Below are 26,850 nucleotides of genomic sequence, written 5' to 3' on the forward strand. Positions count from 1 at the left end.
CACAGGGAGAGGGAAAGGGTGACACAGGGAGAGGGTGACACAGGGAGAGGGAGGGTGACACAGGGAGAGGGTGACACAGGGAGAGGGTGACACAGGGAGAGGGAAAGGGTGACACAGGGAGAGGGTGACACAGGGAGAGGGAGGGTGACACGGAGAGGGAGAGGGTGACACAGGGAGAGGGAGAAAGAGAGAGATAGGGGGTGACACACTCACAGACACACAGACACTCACTCTCACTCAGACAAACACACACACACACACACAGTCTGTCACTCACACACACACACACACACACACACAAACACTCACCTGCACGGCAGTGGGCCCCCCACATGGCAGAAGGGGTCGCACATGGCAGCGGGGGCATCACAGGGTGAGGGATTTCCCCTGCTTAGAGCAGGCTTAGAGCAGGGAGTAGCTCCGGTTAGGGGATTTCCCCTGCTTAGAGCAGAGAGTAGCTCCGGTTAGGGGATTTCCCCTGATTATAGCAGGGAGTAGCTCCGGTTAGGGGATTTCCCCTGCTTAGAGCAGGGAGTAGCTCCGGTTAGGGGATTTCCCCTGCTTAGAGAAGGGAGTAGCTCCGGTTAGGGGATTTCCCCTGCTTAGAGCAGGGAGTAGCTCCGGTTAGGGGATTTCCCCTGCTTAGAGCAGGGAGTAGCTCCGGTTAGGGGATTTCCCCTGCTTAGAGCAGGGAGTAGCTCCGGTTAGGGGATTTCCCCTGCTAACATCTGAGCTGGCCATCAGAGCAGGAGAAGATCAGGGCTGATGGATTGCCCGATGGGAGGGGGGGGGGGGCAGATGGCCCGATACGAGGGCGGGCGGATGGCCTGATGGGAGGGGGGGGGGGCGGATGGCCTGATGGGAGGGGGGGCGGATGGCCCGATGGGAGGGGGGGCGGATGGCCCGATGGGAGGGGGGGGCGGATGGCCCGATGGGAGGGGGGGCGGATGGCCCGATGGCAGGGGGTGGCGGATGGCCCGATGGGAGGGAGGGGGGGGGGAGGATGGCCCGATGGGAGGGGGGGCGGATGGCCCGATGGGTGGGAGGGGGGGGGAGGATGGCCCGATGGGGGGGAGGATGGCCCGATGGGTGGGAGGGGGGGGTGACAGATGGCCCGATGGGAGGGAGGGGGGGGGGGGGCGACAGATGGCCCGATGGGAGGGAGGGGGGGGTGACAGATGGCCCTGCAGGGGCTTGAGGCAGACAGGCGTGGAAGGGCTGACTGCCGGAAGGGGGAGGAGTGGAAGCGCTGAGGAGGGAGGCCACTGCTCAGAGAGCCGGAGGCGGGGTAATCTCCCCCAACAACATGAACCCGCCTCCGGCTTATTTATTTTTTCTCCAGCGCGAGCACGTGAAAAGCAGCAGCGCGAGCGGGGGAAAAACAGCATCGTGAGCGCGGGAAATTTAAAAAACACATGTATGCTGCTTGGGCCAATATTTACTCGCCCGGGGGTTAAATCCACCCGCCCCGGGCGAGTAAATGTATATAATTGTCGAACACTGCTGATACACACACACACACACACACACACACACACTGATACACACACACACTGATACACACACACACAGTGGAGAGCAGAGGCAGCGACGGATGTGAGTGACTGGGGGGGGAGGGAGGAAAGGCATGCGATCCGTGCAGGCAGCTCCCCGCCTCCCCCTGCACACACCTCCAGGACAGGCAAATATACAACTCCCCCCCCCAGCACCCGCGCTACCTTCTCCTTTAACCCGGGGCAGAAGGGGACGGGACACCGCAGCCACCAGCAGATAGAGGAGCCAGGAGCGGGAAGGCAGACACACACACTCACCGTGTGCTCTGCACAAAGCGGAAGCCCCACCCCCGGCTTCCTCTGACCTGCAGCCAATCCCCTGCGGCCCTGACCGGCATTAAGGAGGGATAGTTGTAAGGAATCCACTCCTGGCTTCGATTATAGCTTTTGCAGACTTCTGCAGCTGCAAAAACTTCCTCTGGCAATCAATGGCACATGTGCTGCTTCTCATTGCAGCTTCTGCCTGTGCTACATCATTGGAGGAATACTCACAGACCCTCCTCCTGTGATTGGATCTCCGCCCTTTATATCCTGGGCGATGGCACTGAAACAGTGCCGAGCATAATCTCCTACCTGGGACGTTACTGTCTCTGCCACAAACCGCCCCAGGCCTCTCTCCTAGCGTTCTTACCTTCCAAGTTCCTGAGTATCCAGAGGCCTGTTCTTTCTCCTGTGCTGAAGCGTGTTGCCAGCACCGGTACCTGCTGCATTCCCTCCTAGCAGTGGCTACCCTTCCTTTCCTGCGGCCTGCTGCTATCCCCTTGCAGTGGCCTGCCTTGGACTTCTGCGCTGAAGCGTTGGTTCTCCCCGACGCTGCCCTGCGGTGAACTTCGGCCAGCCTGCTGTCTCCTCCCTCTGAGATCGGCGTCATGGGCCGAGGCCGCTCCTCGCGCAGAGGCCGCTCACGCTCCTAAGCTGAAGCGGGGAACTCCTGTCTGCTTGTTGCCGATTCCTTGCTACGACTACGACCACCCGGATGTCTTCTATCCTGACCCTGCTTCGGCCATCGATTGTCCTGTCTTCTCCTACCCCGACTTTGGCTTCAATAACGACGATGCTGCCTTCTCCAATCCTGACCCTGCGATGTACGACTACGAACTGCGCACTCCGGATCAGTCTGCGCGGACTAAGGTCGGTGATAATGTAACCCCACCTCAGCCCCGCGGTCCGGTCCCGGTTTGTGGCGAGCATCGGCGTAACAATAGTGGGGAGGGATAATCGGAGGGATGGTGGCAAGGGATAATCGCGGCGCCCCTCTAGGCAAGCCACGGCACACCAGGGCGCCGCGGTGCACATATTGGGAACCACTGTTATAACCATTATACAGCAGCAGAGAATCTACTAGACTAGAGCGCAAGATCATTTTTCACATTTCTCACCATGCATTTATTGCCCTGTCTGTTTATTTACTATTCCTTCTGCCCTTCCTTTTCTACCTTATCTGCCTTAGATTATCTTGTGGTTTATTTTTTACATCTCTGTTAAACAAGAAAGTTATGGTGAGTAAAAAAGTGACAAAAACTCTTCACCGTACACTGTATAGCAAATAAAAATACCACTTGTGAGCACATTCACATCTCGGACAGGCCTGCCACCCTGCTTTTTACCATAATCTCTTAGGCATCGTTTTAGTAGAGGCGTGTGCGACGGAGCGCATGGCGTCGCGTGCGGCCTGGGCGTGGCCATGACATCACCAGGCTGGTTCACCCTTATTGGCTGAAGCTGCCGTCAGGCGAAATTTTTTTTGGGCAGCTCAAAATTCTGCCGCGCAGTCACTCTTCAGCGCGCGTGCGGTTGCGCACACTATGGCCGGCCCGATAGAGCTGCTGCATTTTCGTCACGTGCACTATAATCGCGGCCTTAGCATGCAAGACTCACACCGCAGTCTGGGTAATGACATGCAAATGAGCACTCGCAGTGTTAAACGCATGGAAATTTTGGAAATTAGTATTGCTAGACCTAAGTAAGAGTATAGAACTCTTTAAAGCTTGCCCTAAAATATCAATTTTTAGTCCAAATAAAAAAGGTATAAGCTAATACTGAAGTACTAATTTTAAATTTAACAAACCGATTTAACTGCAGGCAGTGTTTGAAAATCTTTTTTTACTCTGACTATCTCTATAGGTTTTAATCTGCATTCTGTGTAAATTCCTGAAATGCTGATAATGTGCACTGTACATTCAGTTACTTTATTTGTTTAATATGCTATGAGGTAACAGTCCTCGTGCTGGAGAATAATTTAGTGATCTGTGAATGAAGCTCAGATCTTCCTTGACACATAGTGGCTCTTCGGGATGTCATTGACTGAAAACTCTTATTGCCACCAATGGGAGTTTTTGGCTGGTAACTGAATAAAGAGCCACTAGAAGCAGGTTCTTCAGAACTCTGACTGGGGTCTTCACTGTGAGTCCTCTAAATAGGTTTATGTGTTTAGTAATACGTATTACAATGTGTCCTGTCACCGTTTGTTGTTTTCAGTTAGAAACGTGCCGTTTAAGATAGTGCCTGTTAGAGGAATAGGGACCGTAAGTTGTGAGAGAGGGATGCCACTTGTTTTGTTCTCATAGGGTTGTCCCTACCGCAGCTTGATCTTCACTGTCCTCGCCGCGATGACGGCACTGCAGCCTGTATTCATGTAGAACCTGCCCGTGCAGCATGTTCTCACTGCATCATCGCCTTCCTGCAAGCGGTCCCCACCTGATCCTTAATGGTCGGCACTCAAGTTATGCACCTCCCCAAAATAGGAGTTAGATCTACAAGGGGATAAAGTCCAGGGTATTATTGTGTGCCACAAGTTTTTGTCGAGGTACAACATGTGTCAACACCAGTGAACTGTTTTAGACGGCTGTCAATAAAGCACCCTTTTATTTACTTATTTGTTTAATAAAAGTTTCGGGCGCCCATATTTTCCTATCCATTTAATCATGCCCTGCCTGCACCTATCCAGCAACCTGCAAAGGCCTGAGAGGCTGAGCACTGCCAATGTGTATAGTTAATCTGAAGTGACCCCCCTCTAGAGCTGGGTAAGGGGGTTACATTTGGTGCCCACCGTGGGGCTGGGAATGAAAAATGTTGCTTGTTTTGGAACTTTTGGCGCAAAGAAAATGTTTTTGTTATTTTGCTTGTTTGTGGAACTTCTAATGCAAATAAAGTGTTCTGAAGATTTTTCGTGGGTTTAGTTTTCTGCCTAGGAAACCCGTTCAGCCGCTTTGCTGCCATAGAGACTATTTTGCAAGTTTCCACGGAGTATGAAAGAATTGTGCGAGCCTGTACTAGGAGCTGATTTCTGCATGATACCAGAGTTGGGTACTATTTTGCAAGTTTGTCCTGCTATGAAAGCCAGGTCCTGGGGATGAGTACTGATGTCCAAGATTTTGCCGCTAAAGCAAACTACAAGAGTTTTAGTAAACAGGAGGACTGTGTATTGACAGCAAGACATAAGGGGACCAGACCTCTTCTCCTGTACGTAGAGGACCCAGGAACCTGCCAGAGGCTGGACCCTCAAGCCCACCAAGACAACTGGACACCACTGACCTGAAGGGCCGCCTGCTTTAAGGTACCGCTGAGACTTTGGGGTGGTAGGCTGGAAATGGGCTTATCCTCCCAGTCTTGTAAGAGAGGGACTGGGGGAAGTAAGTTAGCCCTTACAAAGGGATAGGTGTTTGCTGTTTTTGTATATTTCTGTTTGTTGTTTAACGGGACAGGCTCAATAAAGCCATATGTTAATTTCACCCTAAACGGTCTCTATTAGCATACCTCTGCACACATCTCCTACGTATGGTGTGTGAAGTGGGATGAGAGGTGACCCTTGAATTTCAAAGGGGTTCCAGAGACTGCAGGGGATTTTTTTGTGCTTTTGCCTGCATACAGTTCCTGCAACAGCCTTGGCAACAAAACAAAAAAGTGTAGATGTGACCATAATTAAAGGGCTACACATCCAGGCAGGAAAACTACACTGCACTGGAGAAAGCCACAATTTGACTGGGAGGACTGCGACAGACGGCGACCCACACAAGGGACTGATGCTGTGACCAGAGTCTACCCCACCACTGGTGTGGGGGAAAAAAACCCTGGGACTTTAAAATGGCCACCCAGCTGAAGTCAAATACAGACTCTGCAAGAATGGGGAAGAAAATGTGTTCCTGGTGTAAAGAGCCCAGCCACACGGAGCAGTGTCCCTTCAGGCCTTATCCCGATGATGAGGATGATGCCTTTATGGCCCCAGAAAAAGGGCAGCAGCCAGAAGAATCTTTTTTTCAAAAACCAGCAGTATCACTGATGAGAAAGAATGTGTGCACAGTACTGCTTGTCACGGGAGACTCCTGTGGCGGGTAGGATCTCGGTGGCCGGAACAGCACGAGCGTAGTAGGGGTCACAAGCAGGGGTCCGAGGCAGGCGGCAGGTAGCTACGTCAGATAACAAGCAGGGGTCCGAGGCAGGCGGCAGGTAGCGAAGTCAGGTACAAGCAGAGGTCGGCAACGAGGAGACTGGAACAGGACAGGCGGGGCAGGACAGGGACTAAGAACAGGGAGCAGGGACTGAGACCGGGGAGCAGGAATAACCAGGGACAAGCCAGATTACTAGCAAGGACCTTTACTGTGAGCAGACTACAATACAGGTACAGGTACAGGAAACAGGTCAGGATCAAAGACAGGCATGAGCATACTGTAGGAGTCTGACTAGCAAGCAAAGGCAAAAGCAACAGACAGGAAGCAAGCTATAAAGGACAGAGACAGGAGCAACAAGAAGACAGACAGACAGAGGAACCCAGAGCCAACAGAAGACAGCAGCACACCCAGTGGACAAGGAAGCTATGGCTAGGCAGGAGGTCTAGGCAATCCTGACATTACTCCCCCCTCTCAAGAGCGTTCTCCGGACGATCCTCCAGGCTCTTCCCGGAGGCCTTGATGAAATGGCGACTCAAGGTGACCCACCTCTGGTGGCTTGTCAGTGGGCAGAGGGTACTCCACAGGTACATTTGGTGCAGCAAGGAACCTCCAAATGGGTGCGTTCAACCCAAAAGCAGGGGCAGAGAAGCCAGTAGATCCTCCTGACAACCCTCCTGGTTTAGCAAGGTGTCCCTGATGGAAGGCCGACTCACGATGGCCTTCGGACAACACTCCAAGTTTTGCAGGAACATAGGGATCAGCAACAACTCCGGACAACCTTCCAGGCTCTTCAGGGACATCTTGATGGAAGGCCAACTTAATGTGTACGTCAAGTGCTGATGGGAAATCTGTGAGAGGTACATTTATCCTTATCGCAAGAGCGTTGGCATCAGCATCAAGAATATTAGGCATAGCAAGGAACTTCACCAGGGATCCGTCTAACGTCATAGCAGGGGCATCGGACACAGATACATCAGGCTCTTCACATGCGGCAGAGGGGACATATTCACTTTCCGTGGTCTCTTTTTGTGACCAATATATCTCTTTTAGTTTTGGAATCTGGAACTTCCCAATGGATACGTTCAACTCCATTGCAGAGGCATGGACATCAGGAATGTGGGCATCAATGACGGGTGCAGACTTTTCACATGTGTAAGTGGGAACATAGAATTCACGCTCCATGGTCTCCTTTTGTGACTGCCGTTTTGTGGTATCACCTAAAGTCTCATTAAGACCAGCAATTTGATTTTTCAGCTCTTGAAGCTGTCCTTCTGCACTTCTTTTCCCACTCAATGCAGTTGTCAGTTCGGCTTCTTTGGAGTTGAGTCGCGACTCCATATCTCCCAGCTGACTCAGAGTAAAGCTTAAATATGTTTCATCTTCTTCATTTCTGATCTGCAGCTGCCGGTACTCCTTCCGGGCATTGTCCAGCTCCAGCTGCAGCCGGACCTTATCACGGGCTGTGTGGTCCAATAATTTGCAGGCATCGGCCATTTTGACCTCATAGCGCTGTGTCAGGCCAGCCACTTGACAGACGGAAACCTTCTCTCTCTCCTCCTTTTTGGCAAGCTGTGTCTTGAGCTCAGCGATCAGCGCCTGCAGCGCTGTGAGCTGCTGAGATGTGTGTTCAGCTGCTAGCTTTAGCTCTTCCTCCAGCGAGGCTCTGGTTATGCTCAGTGTGGCCTTCAGCTCCTCATGCTGTTCTTTGGGGACACACTGGGTACTCAAATAATCTTGCATCATACTTATTTTGTAGGCAGTCTGGAAACTTTCTTCCTGCAGAACTCGCTGCTTTTCTTCAGCATTTACCCATTTCTCTTTGGTGTCCTGCAGATGTGTACGCAGTTCTCGCAGCTGACTCTGCAGCATATTTTCTGCTTGTGTGCGCCGCTCCAGGGAGACACGTTCTTCTTGCAGCACTCTCTCTGCATTCTGCAGTGCTGTCTGCACGTCTAACTTTTCCTGGGCCAACTGTTTCTTCTCCTCTCCTAATTCATGGAGCTTCTTATCTCCTTCACTGACTTGGACATAGAGATTCTTGCACTCCTGGGTTACCATTTCAAAACTGCTATTTAACCCTTCGAAGATCTCTCTCAAAGAACGTAGTTCTGTGTTGAAGTGGCAATTCTTCTCCTCAGAGGCTTCCAGTTTTGCGCCAACTTGAGCCATGAAACTCTGGTACTGCGCATTATCAGCATAGGCCTTCTCCAGCTTACTTGACAGGATTACCCTGTCCCTCTCCAACTGCTCTCTTTCTTTCTCCTGGAGAACACACTTAGCAATTGCTGAAGATAGACAGCTTTGTAGTGCAGTCTTGGCCTCTTGCTCCTTATCTAAACGTTCATAAAGACAATCAATCGCTTTCTGTGCGGCTTCAAGCGTCTGAGAAAGGGCATCTTTCTTTTCTTCCACTATTCTTGGGATACGTCTGTGAGTTGCCTTAAGCTGCAGCATATCTCTTTCATCAAATGCAGACTCTGAGGTTAAATTTTCAGTCTTAATTTCTTCTGCAACTTCCACAGTAATGCCTCCCTTCTTTTTCTTCTTCTTCCTTGCTTTGAGAAGTTCTGAAGAATCAGTGGTACTGTGTTCACATTTACTGCTCAAGACTGTTTGAGTGGGAGCCATAATTAAACCACACTTCCCAAGAAACCAGTAAAGAGGAAATGTGTTTTTAAAGCAGAAGCATTAGAATGAACAACAGGAATATTAGACACAGAGAGACACAAGATAGGAGAGCTGACCCTTTGAGACTTTAACATCAGTCACAGAGATTATAAATGCAAGGAAAAAACATAGATAGAGAAACCTGCAGTTATATCTGAATCTTTTAGGCATAAGGCGTAGGGATATCATACAGACAGAGAAAACCTGCAGTTATATCTGAATCTTTTAGGCATAAGGCGTAGGGATATCATACAGACAGAGAAAACCTGCAGTTACATCTAAATCTTTATGCATCAGGCGTAGGGATATCATATAGACAAAGAAAACCTGCAGTTACATCTAAATCTTTATGCATCAGGCGTAGGGATATCATATAGACAAAGAAAACCTGCAGTTACATCTAAATCTTTATGCGCCAGGCGTAGGGATATCATATAGACAAAGAAAACCTGCAGTTGAAGCTGAAACTTTTGATATCAGGCATAGAAATATCATAGACAGCAGGAAACTAATCCAGAGTAAACTTGTAGTTAGATCTGAAACTTTTGACATAGGAATATCAGACAGAGAACCCTGCAGTCAAATCTGAAACCTTTGATATCAGGCGTAGGGATATCATATGTTGCAGAGAAACAAACTTTAGGGGAACTTGCAGGTAAACCTGAAACCTTAGAACCAATCATATGAAAAACTATAGATGCAAGAAAATCAAAGCATGCAGCAACAAAATAATGGGAGCACTTTTGTCTTTTGAAATGAAGACCCTGTGAACAGCAGTAAATCAAGGTAACCGTCCTAAATAGAAATGTGAGTCTGAAAATCTGCAGTGGCCCACCCACAATGCAGAGACAACTCCTGTCCAGGCAATGAAAGTCCGAAAACGGCAAAAACAGGCACTGCAGGGAGGGTTCTTTTTTTTTTTTTTTTTTTTTTGTAAAAGGGAATTCTTCTCAGGGAGAAAGTGGCACAAAAAACCCTGGAGAAACCTTTGCAAAAATAAACATCTCAAAGAAAGCTGCAATAGTCGGTAGCAACAGTTCTAGTCTCAGAAAAAATGTTTTTTCGTTATGAACGCAATAATTCTTGCAGAACACTTAGCAGCAACAAAAAAAAAACCTTTCAAAATCCCAACTTGGATCTCCAAAAAAGAAACGAAAGCACTTATCTTCAACCATGCGGATGTGGTCTGCTGCAGCAGGCAGGAAAGGGTGCAGGCAGAAGAAGAATCTGTTCCAGCGAGATCCAGAAGTGGCCTTTGCTTTCTGTCACGGGAGACTCCTGTGGCGGGTAGGATCTCGGTGGCCGGAACAGCACGAGCGTAGTAGGGGTCACAAGCAGGGGTCCGAGGCAGGCGGCAGGTAGCTACGTCAGATAACAAGCAGGGGTCCGAGGCAGGCGGCAGGTAGCGAAGTCAGGTACAAGCAGAGGTCGGCAACGAGGAGACTGGAACAGGACAGGCGGGGCAGGACAGGGACTAAGAACAGGGAGCAGGGACTGAGACCGGGGAGCAGGAATAACCAGGGACAAGCCAGATTACTAGCAAGGACCTTTACTGTGAGCAGACTACAATACAGGTACAGGTACAGGAAACAGGTCAGGATCAAAGACAGGCATGAGCATACTGTAGGAGTCTGACTAGCAAGCAAAGGCAAAAGCAACAGACAGGAAGCAAGCTATAAAGGACAGAGACAGGAGCAACAAGAAGACAGACAGACAGAGGAACCCAGAGCCAACAGAAGACAGCAGCACACCCAGTGGACAAGGAAGCTATGGCTAGGCAGGAGGTCTAGGCAATCCTGACACTGCTGTTGTTTCATAACCTACCAAAGTAAGAAAGAAAAAGTCTACAGAGACGCCTGTGAGAGCTACAAACTCAGCAAGCAAAGTCTGCTCGCCTGTAGGATTACAAGCTGGGGTACTAGCGAACACAGAGAATACAGCTGCCATAGCACCTCCCGAGGTCAGGAAGAAAAATACACCTGATACCCCCAAATTGGAGGACAAGATGTGGCGTTACTGTAATGCAGCGGTGCGCAAACTGGGGGGGCGTGCCCCCAGGGGAGGCGCTAGCTTTTCTGGGGGGGGCGCGGCAGTTATAGAGATCCAGCGTTATTGCCGGAGGACCGCGCGAGGCCTCTATAACACACTTACCTTCCAGCGTTGCGTCGTCCTGGTAACCCGGCATCAAATGACGCTGCAGGGTCACGTGACGTCTTGTTACCATGGCAACGTGACATCACATGACCCTGCGCCTCATTTAATGCCGGGGTTGAGCAGGGGGGGTGCAAGGCGCCAACGCGAGCAGACAGGGGTGTGCATGGGGACAAGTTTGCGCACCCCTGCTGTAATGAACCCTACCCCATGGAAGAGTGGCCCTATGAGGATACGGATAAGGATGAAGATATCCCTTATGGGAAACTCGAACCGAATCACACCCACAAAAAAACACATAAATGGTGGAGGTGCCTAAACTCGGTACACACCGAAAAGACCGCTCTCTATGATGACGAATGTGATCGGAACGAGCAAAAGCGGAAGCAGCAGATCGCTGAATATTTATGCCACCTAACGCAACTGCAAGAAAGCAGGGTGGATACAGTGAAACGGCTGAAGTTTCAAATAAAGAAGACACCAGTATCCCTGATGGGATGGAGTTGTCCAAAACAAAGAGGCGGAAAAAGAAAAGCAGTTCTTCACTTACCGTGGAAGGAACAGACACTTCCGCAGATCCCGCGTCGAAAAAGGGGGTCGAGATGCCCTGCAGCCTAGAAAAAATGGAGGATTCATCCCGCGGATGACAGAATATCCAGAGGGCCCAAGGCAGCAGTCCAAAGAAGTGCCTGTCCGGTGCTAACCGTTAGAAACCCTCAACAAACTATACCAGGAAAGTAGAGTCAGAACCAATAAGTGACGATCCCTTGACCAGCCCTAAAGATACACTGCAAGCTGCCAGGCATGTCTGTGAACAATTGAAACTGAAGAGAAAACATGATGCTGAGCTACTGTGCACACAATTTACTCTTTGGCCAAGGCCGAATTCGAGGATATACTGCAGAGCTAGCTGCAAGAGCTGCGTGGGCATCTACAGGAGGACAAGGAGCAGCAGTGGGTCCTACAGGAACAAAGTATCCAGGCTGCTAACAAAGTAAAAGTTCTGCAGGAGCGTCTGAGTACCCAGTGTGTGCTCACAGAGCAGCATGAGGACCTGAATGCTACGTTGAGCGTCACGAGAGCATCGCTGGAGGCGTAGCTTAGAGGCCAGGTGACTCTGTATGATTGGGAGCATGAGAAGGTCCAGGAACTAGAGCAAGAGATGGAGAAGCTGCTCCATCCCCAAAAGTCAGTACGCCCAGGAGAAAGGCAATCCTAGCTATTTCTACAGAGTTCCAAAATATGGAGGATGCGCTGATGCAAACTGGGAACAAGCACAGGGAAGAGGTGAAGGCCCTGAAAGGAGAACTGCAGATCAAGCTGAATCCTTCAAAAATAACATGGAACAGGCTCTGATGTCGTTAGAGACCAAAGATAAAGAGGTTAGAAAATTAAGAGACACTTGGGTCACAGAAGGAGTCCATGGAAAAGATGGCAGGAGAATTGCAGGATGCACACAAAAAACAGAGGTATCTCGCTGAAGAACTAAACCTGCTGCAAAGAGAGAAAAGCATTCTGACACTTCAGAAATACTACAGAGCATTTATCCAAGGAAGGATGGCGAGAGAAAGCTATTTGCATAAACGCTCCATGACTGTCGCCATACAGTCCGCCTACAGAAGGAGGAAAGCTCGTCTGCTTTTTCGCCAGAGAAAGGCAGCTCAAGTTATTCAGTCGTTTTGGAGAATGAGGCAGCAATGAACGAAGTATCAATACTTGAAGGAATGTGTGATTCTACTACATTCAAATGTTAGGAAGTACCAGCAACAAAGACGCTACCAGAATGTGGGTCAAGCTGCTAGACTGGTTTAAGTCCGGATATCAATCCTACCTCCTTACCAAGCAAGATGTGCATTGCTATAAGTGCACCCGCAATGCCATCTCAGTACTACGATCGGCTTTCCACACAATTCAGGAAAGAAGAACCGAATTGCGACTGAGAAGGGCAATACCAATATAGTCATGCTACTGTGGCCCCATGGCCCATTCCAGATTCCTCACAATGAAAATAGCCACTAGAAAGATTCAGTCTTTGGATAGATTGAGGCAGAACTGTTTCAGTGTTCACACCTATACAGGTACAACACTAGGTAACTACCAAACTGAGATTCCACGGGTGTCAATCAGTATGGATAAAAACTCTGCCCAGCTTGAACCACCCATTATTATGGCTACAGAACACGATGCAGGTGGTCACCGTAGACTCAGGAATGAAAGGATCGCCTGATGCAGGGGAGAACTCATGACCAAGCGGTCAGAAGAAAGACTGTGCTTGGGAAAAGTGCTCCTCGAGTGACTGAAGAGTGCTGAGCTTAAGCACCTTCTTGAGGAGACATTACTGACCTGGAGAAAGGGCTCCAATCCCAATGGGACTGATGGTTCTCGTACTCCATCCACTCTCATTCGAGCTGCAGAGATATCTCGAGTGAGAGTGGAAGGATGGGCTTTAGCCGTGGTAAGAGGCAAAAGCTCCAATACTTATATACAGTATAAAAAAATACATATATAAAAAAATAGATTTATCTTGTGGATGGTCAGGCTGGGCCCAGTGTCTGCGGGGGCGACCAGCGCCGCAAGTGGGTCCGACCTCTGACCAGCTCTCCCTCAGCTGCAGACCTCTTCCTCACTCTGTCCCACGCCGAGCTCTCAATGCAGCCGCGCAACAGACCTCTCTGAAGTCAGTGTGCTGGAAGTAAGCTGGGCCTTAGTTTCCGGTCCATGCCGGCATGAGAGGGAGGCCTGGCATGTGCTGACGTCTGAGGGCCCGGCGTGGGACAGAGTGAGGAAGCCTGCAGCTGGGGAGAGTCGTGGCTTGCAGGGCCTACCAGCCGGGCCCCCCGCAAACACTTGGCCCGGGGACACCTATCCCGGCTGTCCCCCTCTGTCGGCGGTCTATTTACTGTGCCTGAGAGACTAAGCACTGCCAATGTGTATATTTAATCTGATGTGACCTCATTTAGAGCCGGGTTAGGAGGGTTGCAGAGAGGTTGGGGGAGGGAGAGCGAGAGAGAGGATAAGGCCGGTGGGTTTTTTTTTTACTGACTATATGCGTCTATCAAACTGTAGGCTACTTTAATTTTTTTTCCTTTCGCCACTCTGATGGTGTGGCCCGAGTGTTGCAGTCGGGTTTTGGATTTGGCTCCCAACTTATTCTGAGTTTGACAGGCCTGCTTCAAAGTATCTTCCAGCACCTGAAGGTGTCTTATGACATATAACATGGTGGATTCAGGGCTGTGTTGTAGATGCGAACACTCAGGTGGGAAGAGGTCTTATTTCAGCAGCTCTTAAGAGCATCCTTTAGTACAGCACAGATATCAGGTTTGGTGGTGTGTTCACAGGGAGAGTCAATGAAGGTCGTAATATGGTTGCTCACCAGAGGTAAACTCCCGGAATCCGGTTCAGCGGAGCGGATGGTAGACAGAGTCCCAAGGAGCAGGCAGCAGTATTAGTAGTCAGGTCACACACACAGGTCCAGGGCTGGCAGAGGTCCAGACAGCAAAGGTACAAAGTCAGGTCACAGGCGGAAGTCCAGAGCAGGCGGCAATCCGAAGTCAGGAACCAGGTAATCCAAAAGTACACAGCAGCAGGGAGCAACACAGCTAGCTAACAGGTAGCAGGAAAGCTGTGAACCAAGGTAGAGGCCAGGACAATCACATGCTGCAGTTAGACCAGCTGAGCGGCTGCAGACCTTACTAGTTGAGCCCTGATAACAGACATGTATACAGAGATCCATAAAACTGCAAATTAAAGTATGTACAGTGACTGTTGCTACCCTTCCACATCCCAGCCTAGTGCTCTCAGCCCATCAGCCCTCACCTTGGGCATCAGCCCTCTATAGATCTATAATCAGTCTAGCATGGTTTGCTTAGACAGTCTCTCTCCAGGCTTGAGCACTCCGTGTTGTTTTGTGTGCCTTTTTATTCCATTGTAACTAATCAGCCCTCACTGCAACCCACCCGGGTTGTGCTTGTGCTGTACTTCTAACAGCCGCACCTCTATCCCACTCACTGCTGCCCAGCAGAAGCATGCTTTATTTGATTGAATCTGTTTGTTATGCTTGTTTCTGTGTTTACCCGTTGCTGCAGAAAATGTTGGCATATTACTGTATAAATAATTGATGACAATAATAGTATAGCATTGCCATGTAGAGTAACCAACATCAAATACACCATATGTTGAACAAAAGTCAAAATGAGCTATTCTTTTTTTCATAGACCATGGACAGTTCATCTGTAGTATCCGAACTAAACATCTGTTCTGACACAAAACAAAACCGAGTTTTGACTGAGGAGGACTGGAAACAGAAATGGGAAAATAAGAATACTGGATTTCACCAGGTTAAAATACATAAGTGAGCATTTTGGTAGATATTTCCTTTTTGTGTCTCATTGTGTGCATGTGCAAATAAATATCTCACGTGTGGGGTGCAGCTAAGGAAATATAATATAGTTCATTTAGTTATGCATCTTTAATAAGAGGATAAAAGGGCAAGTAAAAAGAATGTCTTCCAAATAGTACTAAGATCCTTGTTTCCTGCAATAGTACCTCATTCTGTTTTGTTTATTTTGCAGATTACTTTCAGAGTTCCTGGACACGATGCTCAACAACAGAAAACAACTTAAAATCTTTTTCCCTCTATGTGGCAAAGCTGTGGATATGAAATGGTATTTTTTCAACCAATCAAATGCCAATTGTATCTGTTATTGTGATAATACTGTATCAAGATAATAATCACAGCACTTTGAGAACGCCCTATTATGACACTTACCTAGACACTATCTGCACCTTCTACCAAGGGAAATAAAGTATTATTCTCATACATGATTGGAAAATATATTCTCATATTTATGAGAAGCCAAGTCCATCCAACCTGTGAAAATGGATATGTCGGCTACAGAATAGGAAATGTAACAGGGTACTGTATATGATTCATCCAATTTTAGCTTAGAATTGAAAATAGTATCGCCGATGAGTAATTGTAAGCCTACTCCAGTAATGTTATCTCGTCCTTCTACCTCTGCTGTGATTTAGTTTTGCCAACACTAAGAAATAGGCAATGGGCAAGTTTAATACAGACCCTGCATTGCGCCAGTTGCCTACAACTGTCTGTCTGTTAGCCACTTCGCTTGTTTTAACACTCCGACTGCACATACAGGTCACCACCGCCAGCAGCTCGATGTTGTTTAATTTACACAGTGCAGAGCGATTTCATACATTAATAGTCCAAACGTAGCACAGTGTTTATTGTTCCTTCTGACTTACGGGAACACTGATCCAATAGCCACATAAGGCTTTCAGTACACTGATAATGCAATAAGTATATTTGCTAAGATCAGGCATAACCAGCTGAATGCAGTGTATTGTGTATTACTGCAGATTAATAGTTATCCAATAGCCATTAGCTATACTAGGTACAATTCCTTCCTTGTGTTTAACTTTTTGACTCACTTTTAATTTTTTGCACATATGTTATATGCCGCTATTTAAGTAATAATCCCTGAAGAACAGGGCATTACTGGCCAATAATGCCCGGGCTGGAAGAGTTGAAGGCCCAAGTCGAAGCCGAGGTACTTTAACCCAGCCAGGGCATTATTGTCCAGTAATGCCCTGTTCTGAGGGGATTATTACTATTATAGGCTAAATGTAGGCTTTTTTCATAAATAATAGACACTTTTGTATAGTTATATAGATTTTTAAAATTAAAATAAAATGGTAAATACATTAAAGCACTTCCTATATACGCTTACACTGCAGCTATCTATATCCACACACTGCTGTCCCCTCTGTGCACACACACACACACACTGCTGCTCTATACACACTGCAGCTCTACACACATACACTGCAGCTACACACACACACACACACACACACTGCAGCTACACACACACACACACACACTGCAGCTACAAACATATACAGGCAGTCCTCGGTTATCGGACACAATGCATTACTCAAAATGGTGTAGGATAGCGAAACGTCTTAAAGCGAAACACGGTTTCCCATAGGAACACTGTTTAAATGAAAGGTTCCGTTCCTGAAGGCATTTTTAACACTAAAATACACCAAATATTTTACGCAGGCAATAAGATATGCAGCACACACAAATTATATAGTGTATATACTGTATTATATATATAATATAACATGATATATAATATAATATTATAATATATTATATAGTATAATATATATATTATATACACATAAACAATGTTGCAAAGCGTCGTAAGAGCGTTGGATAAGCCGTTTTGGCGTTGTAAAAATGAACATAGGTATGCATTGCATAGCGTTGGATAAGCCATTTGTTGTAAAACGAAGCGTTGTAAAACCAGGACTGCCTGTACACACACACAAACTGCCGCTACATACATATACACACAATATACAGATACACAAACTGCAGCTATATACATACATTTATATACACACACACACACTAACTGTGTATAGGGTGACCAAATTTTGAAAATGAAAAACCGGGACATTTTTTTTTTTTACATAACAGTTTATTTATTGTAGTACACTTATACTTTACTACCATTAGTCCTTGTTACGTGTGTGTGTTGACATCACTAATCAAACAAAAAAAACCCAGATGTGAATGATTCTGAACCCATTAACCAGTGTCAGGATGCCCCCTCTTCACAATTTCTAAAGCAGCAATCCCGCCTGGGATCTTACCTGATCCGCAGTCCCTCAAGGTACTATACTGGAGGGGAGGTGTTCCCTACCTGTCTTCCGAGGTCTCCCGTGTGAAACTTGAGTCAGATCTGGAAGAAAGAAGGGTAGGTTACTTCTGTGTAGGTATACGGCAGTTAAGATAAGACAGGGAGGGTGAGAGAGACAGAGAGAGAGGGGGTGAAAGAGACAGAGAGAGAAAGGGTGAAAGAGACAGAGAGAGAGAGGGTGAAAGAGACAGAGAGTGAAAGAGACAGAGAGAGGGTGAGAGAGACAGAGAGAGGGTGAAAGAGACAGAGAGAGGGTGAAAGAGAGAGAGAGAGGGTGAAAGAGAGAGAGAGGGGGTGAAAGAGAGAGAGAGAGGGTGAGAGAGACAGAGAGAGGGAGAGAGACAGATAAAGAGAGGGTGAGAGAGAGAGAGAGAGAGGGTGAGGTAGAGGGTGAGAGAGACAGAGAGAGGGTGTGAGAGAGACAGAGAGAGGGTGTGAGAGAGACAGAGAGAGGGTGTGAGAGACAGGGAAAGAGAGGGTGTGAGAGACAGGGAAAGAGAGGGTGTGAGAGACAGGGAAAGAGAGGGTGAGAGAGACAGGGAAAGAGAGGGTGAGAGAGACAGGGAAAGAGAGGGTGAGAGAGACAGGGAAAGAGAGGGTGAGAGGGTGAGAGAGACAGGGAGAGAGAGGGTGAGAGAGACAGGGAGAGAGAGGGTGAGAGAGACAGGGAAAGAGAGGGTGAGAGAGAGACAGGGAAAGAGAGGGTGAGAGAGAGACAGAGAAAGAGAGGGTGAGAGAGAGACAGAGAAAGAGAGGGTGAGAGAGAGACAGGGAAAGAGAGGGTGAGAGAGAGACAGGGAAAGAGAGGGTGAGAGAGAGACAGGGAAAGAGAGGGTGAGAGAGACAGGGAAAGAGAGGGTGAGAGAGAGACAGGGAAAGAGAGGGTGAGAGAGAGACGGAAAGAGAGGGTGAGAGAGAGAGACGGAAAGAGAGGGTGAGAGGGAGACGAGGGAAAGAGAGGGTGAGAGAGAGACAGGGAAAGAGAGGGTGAGAGAGAGACAGGGAAAGAGGGTGAGAGAGAGACAGGGAAAGAGAGGGTGAGAGAGAGACAGGGAAAGAGAGGGTGAGATAAGGACAGGGAAAGAGGGTGAGAGAGGGACAGGGAAAGAGGGTGAGAGAGGGACAGGGAAAGAGAGGGTGAGAGAGGGACAGGGAAAGAGAGGGTGAGAGAGAGACAGGGAAAGAGAGGGTGAGAGAGAGACAGGGAAAGAGAGGGTGAGAGAGAGACAGGGAAAGAGAGGGTGAGAGAGAGACAGGGAAAGAGAGGGTGAGAGAGAGACAGGGAAAGAGAGGGTGAGAGAGACAGGGAAAGAGAGGGTGAGAGAGACAGGGAGAGAGAGGGTGAGAGAGACAGGGAGAAAGAGGGTGAGAGAGACAGGGAGAGAGAGGGTGAGAGAGAGGGTGAGAGAGACAGGGAAAGAGAGGGTGAGAGAGAGACAGGGAAAGAGAGGGTGAGAGAGAGACAGAGAAAGAGAGGGTGAGAGAGAGACAGGGAAAGAGAGGGTGAGAGAGAGACAGGGAAAGAGAGGGTGAGAGAGAGACAGGGAAAGAGAGGGTGAGAGAGAGACAGGGTGAGAGAGGGTGAGAGAGAGACAGGGAAAGAGAGGGTGAGAGAGAGACAGGGAAAGAGAGGGTGAGAGAGACAGGGAAAGAGAGGGTGAGAGAGAGACAGGGAAAGAGAGGGTGAGAGAGAGACGGAAAGAGAGGGTGAGAGAGAGAGACGGAAAGAGAGGGTGAGAGGGAGACGAGGGAAAGAGAGGGTGAGAGAGAGACAGGGAAAGAGAGGGTGAGAGAGAGAGAGGGTGAGAGAGAGACAGGGAAAGAGAGGGTGAGAGAGAGACAGGGAAAGAGGGTGAGAGAGAGACAGGGAAAGAGAGGGTGAGAGAGAGACAGGGAAAGAGAGGGTGAGAGAGAGACAGGGAAAGAGAGGGTGAGAGAGAGACAGGGAAAGAGAGGGTGAGAGAGGGACAGGGAAAGAGAGGGTGAGAGAGGGACAGGGAAAGAGGGTGAGAGAGGGACAGGGAAAGAGAGGGTGAGAGAGGGACAGGGAAAGAGAGGGTGAGAGAGGGACAGGGAAAGAGAGGGTGAGAGAGAGACAGGGAAAGAGAGGGTGAGAGAGAGACAGGGAAAGAGAGGGTGAGAGAGAGACAGGGAAAGAGAGGGTGAGAGAGAGACAGGGAAAGAGGGTGAGAGAGAGACGGAAAGAGAGGGTGAGAGAGAGACAGGGAAAGAGAGGGTGAGAGAGAGACAGGGAAAGAGAGGGCGAGAGAGAGACAGGGAAAGAGAGGGTGAGAGAGAGACAGGGAAAGAGAGGGTGAGAGAGAGACAGGGAAAGAGAAGGTGAGAGAGAGACAGGGAAAGAGGGTGAGAGAGACAGAGAAAGAGAGGGTGAGAGAGAGACAGGGAAAGAGAGGGTGAGAGAGAGACAGGGAAAGAGAGGGTGAGAGAGAGACAGGGAAAGAGAGGGTGAGAGATAGACAGGGAAAGAGAGGGTGAGAGATAGACAGAGAGAGAGGGTGAGATAGACAGTTTATTTATTGTAGTACACTTATACTTTACTATCATGAGTCCTTGTTACGTGTGTGTGTGTGTGTGTGTGTGTGTGTGTGTGTGTGTGTGTGTGTGTGTGTGTGTGTGTGTGTGTGTGTGTGTGTGTGTGTGTGTGTGTGTGTGTGTGTGTGTGTGTGTGTGTGTGTGTGTGTGTGTGTGATGACATCACTAATTGAACAAAAAAAAACCAGATGTGAATGTTTCTGAACCCATTAACCAGTGTCAGGATGCCCCCTCTTCACAATTTCTAAAGCAGCAATCCCGCCTGGGATCTTACCTGATCCGCAATCCCTCAAGGTACTATACTGGAGGGGAGGTGTTCCTTACCTGTCTTCCGATTTCTCCCCCGTGAAACTTGAGTCAGATCTGGAAGAAAGCAGGGTAGGTTACTTCGGTGTAGGTATACGGCAGTTAAGATAAGACATAGAGGGTGAGGGAGACAGGGAGGGAGAGAGAGGGAGACAGGGAGGGAGAGAGAGGGAGGGAGAGAGAGGGCGGGAGGGAGGGAGAGAGAGAGACAGGGAGAGAGAGAGACGGAGAGAGGGAGAGAGACGGGGAGAGAGGGAGAGAGACAGGGGGAGAGAGAGAGAGACAGGGGGAGAGAGAGGGATATAGGGGGAGAGAGAGAGACGGGGAGAGAGAGAGAGACAGGGGGAGACAGGGAGGGAGAGGGAGACAGGGAGGGAGAGAGAGGGAGACAGGGAGGGAGAGAGAGAGAGAGAGAGAGAGAGAGGGAGACGGGGAGAGAGAGAGGGAGACAGGGAGGGAGAGAAAGGGAGACGGAGGGAGAGAAAGGGAGACAGGGAGGGAGAGAAAGGGAGACAGGGAGGGAGAGAAAGGGAGACAGGAAGGGAGAGAGAGAGGGAGCCAGGGGTAGAGAGATAGGGAGACAGGGGGAGAGAGATAGGGAGACAGGAGGAGAGAGACAGGGAGAGAGAGGGAGACAGGGAGGGAGACAGGGAAGGAGAGAGAATGAGACAGGGAGGGAGAGAGAGGGAGACAGGGAGAGAGACGAGACAGGGAGTGAGAGAGACGGAGAGAGACAGAGAGAGGGAGACAGGGACGGTGAGGGAGACACACACCCACTGATACCCACTGATACACACTGATACACACACACACACACACACACACACTGACACACACACACACACACACACACAGCCACTGATACACACACATACACACACCCACTGACACCCACCCACTGACACACACACCCACTGATACCCACACCCACTGATACCCACACCCACTGATACCCACACCCACTGATAGCCACACCCACTGATAGCCACACCCACTGATAGCCACACCCACTGATAGCCACACCCACTGATACCCACCCACTGGCACACACACACACCCACTGATACACACACACCCACTGATACCCACACACACCCACTGATACCCACACCCACCCACTGACACACACACACCCACTGATACACACACACACACACACACACACACACCCACTGATACACACACACCCACTGATACCCACACACACCCACTGATACCCACACCCACCCACTGACACCCACACACCCACTGACACACACTGATACACACACACACACACACACTGATATACACACACACACACACTGATACGCACACACCCACTGATACACACACACACCCATTGATACACACCCATCCACTGATACACACACACACACACACACACACCCACTGATACACACACACACTCACTGATACACAGACACACACACACACACACACACAGACACACACACAGATACACCCCGCCTCCCCCTGCACCGCCCGCCAGCCCCTGCACCGCCCGCGACTGCGCAGCCACCACTGCCCGCCCCCGAGCCCATCTCCCAGGAGGCACAGGTGGGAGCACCGGGGGGCACAGGTGGGAGCGCCGGGGGGCACAGTTGGGAGCGCCAGGGGGCAAATGTGCGAGCGCCGGGGGGCAAACGTGCGAGCGTCGGGGGGGTAAAGGTGCGAGCGCCGGGGGGCAAAGGTGCATGCGCCGGGGGGCAAAGGCAGGCGCACCCCCGCTACCACCTCCTATTACCCCCCCTTGGCTGGGACCCGGGGCAGAAGGGGGACACTCACCATGAACAGAGGAGCCAGGAGCGGGAAGGCAGTCACAGTCACGTGTGCGCTGCACAAAGCGGAAGCCCCGCCCCCGGCTTCCTCTGACATGTCTGCGACCAATCCCCTGCGGGCCGGCCGGCATTCTAAGTCCCGCCCCCGGCATTCTCCTTCATTCAGTCCCCCCGGCAGCATTCACAGACACACATAGAAAATACTTACCGGCCGCCGCATTCTCCTCACCGCCGCTGCCCCGCAATACCGGGACCAGGGACAAAATCGGGACGGACTTAAAACCGGGACAGGACACAAAAAAACGGGACTGTCCCGGCAAAACCGGGACGAATGGTCACCCTAACTGTGTACTAACATTGTGGCACTCCCCCAACCCTAACGCACCCCCTTTTCTGTCTATAGAGAGTCTCCTTTCTGTTTTTATGTTGTAGCTCTCTGCCCATTATTCAGCATGCACTGACCGCACTGGAGCACTGCAGGGCTTTAAGAAAAGCATCTGATCCTTTCTGCTGTGTTGCAGGTTGGCTGATATGGGACACAATGTTGTTGGAGCTGAATTTAGTGAAACTGCAATAAAGGGATTTTTTGAGGAGCAAAATATTTCTCATGTTGAAGAAGCCGTGCCTGGGATTCCTGGAGCTAAAGTGTTCAAGGTTGGATTTGTGGCATTTATTGTTTTGTATAGTATTTTATTGCTATAGTGCCAGCCACGTACACAGTGCTGAACGGAGATCACATACATGCTGTAGCACACATAACAATAATACCAACCAGTGCATAATACATTAAGGTAAATATTGGGGGATAGGGATCCCTGTCCCCAAAGAGCTTACTATCTAACTGGTATATTGGGGACATACAGAAACAGGAGTACATGGAAGTGCAAATGTTATAGGTCGAGAATATATGTGTATGTAGTGTAACATGAGATCACGTTACAGTGCTGTAAAAATGATTGATTGTAAAGGGGACTTTTTGGGTGGTTCTTGAAAATGGGGAGAATGAGCTTGACAGAAAATGAGTGGAAGAGAGTTGCAGAAGCTGTGGTCCTTCTGTGTGAACGATTTCAGACGGGACAGAGCAGTAAAAATGTGCTTTAAAAGTGAAGAGGATAATTTTGTAAATTCTGTTAGATCTAGGGGCTTATTCTATATTAACCGAAGCAACCAATCGGCTGCTCGGCTGATATAGAGTAAGCAAATGAAGGGGAAGCAAGCTAATTGAAGCAGAGATAAAACGCCTCTTGGAGATCTTTTTTTTTGGTTACATTGAATTCAAATCCAGAACCTCCATTGCACCTCTAGGAGAAACATGCATCACTGACCTCACCAGTTTATCTATAATTTCCCACAAGTCTTCCCTTTCCCCACATGAGTTCCAACCACTGAGCCTGCCATGTTTAAACCCCTTCCCTGCCCGAGGGGCCAACAACGCGTTTCAGATCAAAGGTTTTGTATTAGTGAAAAAGATTAGATTGTCGGGAGAAACGTTGAGTAGAGTCTCAACAGTGACAGTTCACTGGCAGACGGGGCACAGGGAGCAACTTTTAGCAGATTCAAGAATGGAGTATATGTCAGCATTGAAATGGATTAAAACGGGAGCATTTTATAATTTTTAGGTTGTAATGTTCATACTGTACATTATACAGCATACATCACTACTGGTTTGGAGAGAACACATTCACTCAACTTTTAAATACCCTTTTTTGACACTGCAGTAGGAAGAGGAGTCACACATATATTTTGGAGAAATGTGTATTTATGATACAGTGTATAAGCTCCTAACAGCAGCAGTGTGTATTGTGTATTTCATGGTACAGTATTAGATATATTAAGCTAAACTACTGCACCTCCGTCCAGTGAAACAGACTGTAAGAATGGGAGAGTGGGTGAGTGCTGTCACTGTACAGCATAGATTTATATTGCACCTTTAAATGTGGTCTAAAGAAGAAACGTCACATTTAGCTGTCTGTGTTGCAGAGCACATCTGGGAACCTCTCACTGTACTGCTGCAGTATCTATGATATTTCTGAGTAAGTATGAACGACATTTGTGAATATTATCAACAATCCTTCAGTTGCCGCAGCAAGTTATGTCTTTGGCTGTTGCTCAGCTTGACTTACGAAATGAAGCATTGAATGACTGTTTTATTAAACATGTTTGTAGTAAAGAAGTGTTGGTAATGTGCTAACAATTTAAATAGTTCTTAGGCAGTAATAGGCATTGACAGCCAAACTGCTTATGACCAGAAAACCTTATTCTATAGCTGTTCATTCAGCAAGGAGTCAGATGCTAACTGTTTGCAGAGCATATGGAAATGGACTGTTTTTCACTTCACTGCCAGATGAGCCTTCAACGCATTATTAAAGGATTGCAATAGAAAGTAAGATCAACCCTAAAAAGTTATTACTATTCGTGACACTTTTTATTTGTGTTTTTTTAATAGTTTTAAAACAGGGGATCTTAGGAGCTGAATCAGATCCGGGGACCCTTGCTTCCCGGAAGGGTGTGCCGGTAGCAGCTCTAGTTGGGGCTAACATAATGGCGGCTTAAATTTCTCAAGTCCCGCGAAATAGGAAGCAGTGACATCATGCCTTGCGACTTCCTATTGGCCCACGCGAACCCCTGCTTCAAACCTATGTAGAAAAAAAAAGAAAGACGTAATGCTGTTTTAATAACAACAATATTAGAAAAGAATATAGGACCCTTTCAGTTTGAGATGGGGAGGCAAATTATTGGAGATAAGGAAAAGGCGGAGGTAGTAAATACCAGATAATTTGCCTCGTTATTTACCAAGGAGGAGTCAATTGCAAATATATTGCAACAGGAGGAAGCTACAACCGCTATATTAACAAACAGTTGGTTAACAGAGGAAGGAGTGCATAGGCAGCTTGATAAAATGAAAGTAAACGAAGCTCCTGGCGTACTGATGGCGTACATCCAAGGGTTCTCTGGGGTAGAGCCACAGAAGTCTGTCACTTTTGGCTAATAACGATCGTTACTGAAATCGGGAATGGACGTTATTTTTCTTCAGTTTAACAGGTATCCTCAAAGCTACGGAGATGCAAAAAATGACTTCTGTTAGCAAAACGACCAACGTAATGTTGCCTGTATCAACGGGGATTATCATAGCGCTGAGACGCGTTAACCAATACACTGCACATGCGCATTGGTAAAAAGTCTTATTAGTGCACGTCAGTTTATGATGCATTACGCCTTTGTGTTACCTAACATAACGCCCATGAGCATGTTGGCATTTCAAATAATTCACATTACAAAGTGAATAACTCAGCCATATCAGCTAAACAGCTCAACTGTTGACATGGCTGAGCAAGGGTCCACTTAATGTGCTGGATCTGCTCCTGCTTCTGAGGTTGGGAGGATTCGAAGCCTCCAATTCACAGAGGAAGAGCTGGAGGGCCTAATCAATGGAGTGGTTGATAGCCAATCCACACGGTTGTAGCCTCTCTGCTCCCGCACAAGTACCGCTGAGAATCAGCACATTGGGGGCAGAATCCTCACCCGGATTAATTGGCTGGGGAACATGGTGAGATCGGTCGACATGTTAAAAAGAAAGAAGAAAAAAAAAAGAGAACTGGGCAGACATCAAGCGCAAGGCTGACAAAGTACAACATGGAAGCATTTTTCCAGACAATATATTTAATTTTTCTAATTTTTAGTGTTTGTGTTATTTCTAGCTCAATTGTTGGCAAGTTTGATGGCATATGGGACAGAGGAGGTCTGGTAGCTGTGAATCCACGTGACAGAGAATGGTTAGTAATACAATTTTTTTTTTTTTATTGCCTTTACTTTGTTTAATGTCACTAATCATTTTTTTTGTAAAATGATTTATTTGATAAATAAGCATTTGTCTATAAACCAACAGCACCAGTGACTAACTAGTAACTACCATGCATTCATAGTGCTAGCACTTTATTTAGGATGAGCGCATTGGCCTCGCCTCCCAGCCTGTGCATTGTGGTTAGGAGCGAGGATGTGTCCTATATACTGGAATGCAGGAAGACGGATGTGAGGGGGAGTATTTATAGGCAGTAAAGAGAGGGGAACATGTTCACGCCCCTGTGATTGTGGCCTTTACCTGACTAATAAACACAATGTATAAAAAGGAACAGTTTTTGCAACCCAAACAAATGACTTGTGCTGTGTAAAGTGAATGTCACGTGGCAGAACCCAAGAAGGTGAGCCGTTTATGAAGAGTATACCAAGAATGAGCGGCTGGAGCAGCGGCGGATTTCAAAATCCGACGCCACTAGGCACTTGCCTCTGTCAGCCGCCTCCTTTCTGCCGCCCTCCTGCTCCTTTGGCATCCCAGCGTGAAATGACACCGTGGATATCACAAACGTGGTCACACGGCGTCTTGTTGCCGTGGAAACGCGACATCATTTGACGTTGCACTGTCACGTTGCCATGGCACAGACACGGCGTGTGACGCCACATTCGTGATATCCACGGTGTCATTTCACGCTGGGATGTCAAAGGAGCAGGAGGGCGGCAGAAAGGAGGCCGCTGACACAGGCAAGTGCATTCCCACTAGGTCCGATAGGCCCGAGAGTGCGGCAAAAGCATATGGGGCTGGCAATTCTTGCCGCCCTAGGCCTGGGTCTAATGAGAAATCTGACAGCGGGCAGGATGGGTAGGCGGGCAGCAGAATATCTTGAGATTTACCCAACTCAAGCCTATCAATAATAATTATCTATCT

General features: G+C 48.5%; 1 protein-coding gene across 3 annotated transcripts in view; it reads left to right on the forward strand.

The window, feature by feature from the left end:
- TPMT (thiopurine S-methyltransferase) overlaps positions 1 to 26,850 on the forward strand; it is a 49,491-nt gene that overhangs the window by 16,269 nt on the left and 6,372 nt on the right. For all 3 annotated transcript variants that reach the window (XM_075585619.1, XM_075585622.1, XM_075585621.1), the window contains 5 exons: positions 14,974 to 15,110; positions 15,331 to 15,423; positions 22,652 to 22,784; positions 24,111 to 24,163; positions 25,829 to 25,903. In XM_075585619.1, coding sequence (XP_075441734.1) covers positions 14,977 to 15,110; positions 15,331 to 15,423; positions 22,652 to 22,784; positions 24,111 to 24,163; positions 25,829 to 25,903 — 488 coding nt within the window. In that variant the 5' untranslated portion in view covers positions 14,974 to 14,976. The remainder of the gene's footprint in view (positions 1 to 14,973; positions 15,111 to 15,330; positions 15,424 to 22,651; positions 22,785 to 24,110; positions 24,164 to 25,828; positions 25,904 to 26,850) is intronic.

The sequence above is a fragment of the Ascaphus truei genome, chromosome 2, assembly GCF_040206685.1.
Source record: "Ascaphus truei isolate aAscTru1 chromosome 2, aAscTru1.hap1, whole genome shotgun sequence".
In the NCBI taxonomy this organism is placed as follows: domain Eukaryota; kingdom Metazoa; phylum Chordata; class Amphibia; order Anura; family Ascaphidae; genus Ascaphus; species Ascaphus truei.